Below are 2,358 nucleotides of genomic sequence, written 5' to 3'. Positions count from 1 at the left end.
AAACTAGAACCTTGAATTCAACATTTATTGTCACTTAAGTTAAATTTGTCTTCCTTGCAGAAGGAACCCCATACCTGGAATCTGGAATCAGCCTTTTCTCTAGTAAGGACCCTGAATCTGAGTCCCCTAAAGAGCCAGCCCACGTTTGCACTACTCCAGCTTCAACCTCCACACTGAAAATATTACAAGGTCAAGTTGCTGAGTCTTTTGGGAGTCCAACTGTAGGTGCTGATACCGCACTGGTAGGAATTGTGAGCAAGATACAGCCGGAATTGACGTCTTCAAAAGAAAGAGCGGATAGAGAAATATCCATGGTGGTGTCAGGCTTGACCCCCAAAGAAGTAGTGAGTGTGTCCTCTGTATCTCTCTAGCTGTAAGGTGACTTAGGCTACCAGATATACTAGTAGTGGCAATGGGTAACCTGTAGGACGAAAGTTATTACTTGGTGAATGCTAGGCACCTTGTGAGGCATGATAGAGATTTTGAACTATATTGGAATTTCCTTTTTATCAAACAAAATCAAACAAACAAACAATAACTAGATAACTAGATAGAGCAACTCTCTTCAGAAGGCATTGTTTTCCTCCCTCAGTTCACATCAAGTAAACTTGTCTGCATAACTAACGCAGTGTAAGCTGGTTCCACCACACTGCCAGACAGCGGCACTTCTCCAGGGCTCATCTTTATCTTGCCTGGGAATAGCCTGTTTGTTCTTTCTGCCCTGCAGTACTTACTCCCTTGCTTATTAGGATTTGGGCACCTCCGTGGGTCCTTGGGCTAGAAATGGGAATTGTTTCATACTCACTAGAAACATTAAGCCCACTGAACCCATGTTTCTCTTTAAGCTGCTTATAGATTCCAAGAATTCTGGGAAATGTAGTTCTCCTATAATTAACTGTTACAGTAACATATAATAACGTGTCGGACCATCGATTGGATTTAATAGTAGATGCCATTTATTATGCACTGACAGGCAATATTAAGTAATAAACTCTTACCTAATAGAGCCTTCATAAGTGTGGCTCCATTCCCCATCCTAACGGCTCTACAGGTGGTAAGAGTCTCAGCATAAATTCTCCATGGCCCCAGGTGTCCTGCCATTGAAAAGGCAAGGCAAGCTTTCTCTGCCCCATAGATACAATGTGTACGTACAGGATGATAATTTAATGTTGTCACTTAACAGTCCCATGCTTAGGTAGCAGTTTGCTCTGAAAATTCCTACCTGTATTTGTTTAAATAGCTGCTGATGGACTTCCTTACACACCTAGAATTTCCATTTATTCATTGGAATTTTTTATTGGCATATTCCTTTGTTTTGTGAGTTCAGTGTTTTAGAGATAGCTAGAGTGATCTAATTGTTTTCTTTTTCACTTTGGGCAGTTCTGAGCTGCAGATTAAACTACAGGTGCTTGGGTGCATGTTTTCTTTAAACAAGCAAAGAGGAAAACTTTGAGCTCTATTCAGACTTGCTGAAGTGTGTTAAATTTATGGTGAAAGCCACTGACTATATTACACATGATTAATTCTGAAGCCCATATTAGGATGACCCTTTCAGCAGTTGCCTGTTTAACTGAACACTGTTTTAAAGCTGGGATTTCAGCAATTAACCAGTTCAGAATTGCTAATGACACTGGCAGAGGGCAACAGCAAAAGTTGGAGGAGGGTGGCGTTAGCTTCGCCAAACTGCTGTTTTCCAGTGCTCAGTGGTAGTGTGGAGTGAGGCAGCACAGGCTGGCTTCCATTGCAGGGCTAAGGGTCACATAAATATTGGTGTGGGTGGTGACGGCTACGAAAGGAAGCTTCTTGGTAAACAAGCTTATTTACCAAACAGTAGCTACCAGTTCTTGCAACTGTGCCCATAATGGATATGGTTAATTTCTTTTACTGCCTATTGATTTTTTATTTGCTTGATAGATAATAGCTAAGAGACTCTAGATTTCTTTTGGGAAGAATGAGTCTCTTCCAATATTTTTTCTTAAGAGAGAATTGATATTTTTGCACTGAATCTATAAATACCTTTGCTTGAGTGCTTTGTAACTATCAGAGTTGAAACTTGGCTCTAAGCTATGTATTATCTACAGCAAAACTTTCTATATTAGGCTGGTTACATCTCAGTTTGAGATATAGACATATAAATGTATTATAGGATAGTGGGCTGTCATTCTGTAAAGAAACTCAAAAGAAGACGGACGGTGGTGGCACATGCCTTTAATCCCAGCACTTGGGAGGCAGAGACAGGGGGATTTCTGAGTTTGAGAGTTCGAGGCTAGCCTGGTCTACAGAGTGAGTTCCAGGATAGCTGAGACTACACAGAGAAACCCTGTCTCGAAAAACAAAAAAAAAAAAAAAAAAAAAAAA

The 2,358-nt window shown here is 40.6% G+C and overlaps 1 protein-coding gene across 1 annotated transcript in view; it reads left to right on the top strand.

Annotated features, from left to right (window-relative positions):
• Positions 1-2,358, top strand: part of Brca1 (BRCA1 DNA repair associated) — a 61,940-nt gene that overhangs the window by 41,488 nt on the left and 18,094 nt on the right. The window contains exon 14 of the mRNA XM_028780663.1: positions 61-344. Coding sequence (XP_028636496.1) covers positions 61-344 — 284 coding nt within the window. The remainder of the gene's footprint in view (positions 1-60; positions 345-2,358) is intronic.

This window comes from Grammomys surdaster, unplaced genomic scaffold, assembly GCF_004785775.1.
Source record: "Grammomys surdaster isolate TR1022 unplaced genomic scaffold, NIH_TR_1.0 371, whole genome shotgun sequence".
NCBI classification, from domain to species: Eukaryota; Metazoa; Chordata; class Mammalia; order Rodentia; family Muridae; genus Grammomys; species Grammomys surdaster.
The sequence above is the reverse complement of the archived record's forward strand: the minus strand, read 5'-3'. Positions and strand labels throughout refer to the sequence as shown.